At 36.6% G+C, this 1882-nt stretch overlaps 1 protein-coding gene across 1 annotated transcript; it reads right to left on the bottom strand.

The window, feature by feature from the left end:
• Window positions 1-461: 461 nt before the first annotated feature.
• LOC123198412 (heat stress transcription factor B-2a-like) lies at window positions 462-1882 on the bottom strand. The gene is given in 3 exon segments (XM_044613120.1): window positions 462-798; window positions 801-1332; window positions 1428-1882. Coding segments are annotated over 3 exon segments (915 nt in total). The 5' UTR covers window positions 1680-1882; the 3' UTR covers window positions 462-667.

The raw sequence follows: 1882 nt of genomic DNA, 5'->3' as shown, positions 1-1882 counted from the left end.
ATTTAATCATCAGTTTCATGACTCGATGGAATCCCATTTGGAAGCTGCGTTGCTTATACCCATTTTCACACATTTAAAATGAAATAAATACCCACTTAAACGTTGAACGTGTGAAAGGAAAGGTCCAAGTTAATTCATAGATTTGAAAAGCCCTTAAATTTCACCCAACTACGCTTCTTGTCCTTCATATATTGATTTCCATTCAAGATAACAACCCTAACTTTCCTCTAATTTAATTTTCAATAAAGTTAAATATATATTTTTTTAATATATAATTTAAATACATAAATAATATATTATTTTATAATTAAATAATTTTATAATAAAAATAAAATAATATTTAATTATATAATAATATATTATTTATATAGGTGAATTATATATAAAAATAATATATATACATTATATTTTACTTTGCAAGCCTATGAAAAAAAAAAAAAAGGACAAATGAAAGATCAAACTAACAAAGAGGAGTGATTTTCATACTCTTCGTTAATTTAGAACACGTGAATCAACTTAAGATTCCGTATTCATTTTTAACTTGCTTAAAATGCAAAATTTCAAAAAAAATTCCACAAATCACGTGACACGGTAGACACGTGACTGTTCCTATATAGGCACAGCACCTTTATCAGAATACAGTGATTCACTGATCACCGTCTGATTATCAGTTACAGACCCTCTGATTAGGTCGGTGACTCTGCCAAAGCCACGGCGTGTCTTGATGATTAAGGTGATCACCACCACTTCGTTGACAATCCAAGGGCTCAGATTTCACCACCTGAGCCCCTGGAGCAGCTGTAACTTCAACAGCGTGTCATCCTCCTTCATTCCCGCACCTTCTCCTTGTCTCGCGCGTTTTACGCCGATCGGCACACCGAACAACCTCGGACTCACCTCCTCGCCGGAAAACCGTTTTATCGGTAAAGAATCCATCGCCGGAAAAATGTTTTCCGATTGAGCACTGCCGTAATTCAACATCATAGTAAATATATTATTGCAGAGATTCTTCATCTCGGTCAACTGCTTATTTAACTGTACATTTTCCTTCTTTAATTTCTCATTTTCTTCAATTATTTCAGCATACGCTTTTTCACACGTGTCCGCAGTTCGTGCTGGCAATGAGTTCGACGAATTAACTTGTTCTTCCGCCGAATTCGACGGCGATACCATCGGTTTCACCACCGGAACCGCCGTTGCTTTTACTGGTGGCGTTGTTGTCGTTGCCGTTGAATTCTTCCGTCGCTGAATTTCACGTAAAAGCTGTTTCTCGCCTCTGCGAAAGCATTCGTTCGTAAACTCCCACCGATCAGGTACGACTTTTTTGAATCCCTATCATTTGGAAAACAAAAAACAAACAGATAAATAAATCTTAAACCGAAAGCTTTATCGAATTAAACGAAAACAAAAATTGAACGATAACTTACGTAGGTGTTGAGTTGACGGACAAAACTAGAAAAATTATTATGCTTAAAGTACTTAGGAAGCAAATCTCTAGCAAAAACGGTAGGATTCCAAACGACGAAGGTAGATCCATCGTCGTTCCAAGAAATAACATTATCAATAGAGTGATCATCAACCAACTGATAAGTTTTGGTCAAAAAGGGTGTCGGAATAGATCTTTGAGAGTCTCCGACGGTGGTGGTGTCCCCATTTTGCACCACGTGTGGGGGAGCCATAGCATTTACTACAATCCAACAAAAATGGGAGATATTTTGCTGGGATGGAATAGGCTGGGTTTGGGGTAATTCTAGAAAGTTCGTAACGGGAGGATTATTTATGGAGAAGCGAAGAAGGTAAGAAAAGAAGACTGAAGAGGACAAGGCGACGAAAACGATGCGGTTTAAAAAAAAAAAAGAATTAATTATATTTTTAGTATGAG

Source organism: Mangifera indica, chromosome 15 (genome assembly GCF_011075055.1).
Source record: "Mangifera indica cultivar Alphonso chromosome 15, CATAS_Mindica_2.1, whole genome shotgun sequence".
NCBI lineage: Eukaryota > Viridiplantae > Streptophyta > Magnoliopsida > Sapindales > Anacardiaceae > Mangifera > Mangifera indica.
The sequence above is the reverse complement of the archived record's forward strand: the minus strand, read 5'-3'. Positions and strand labels throughout refer to the sequence as shown.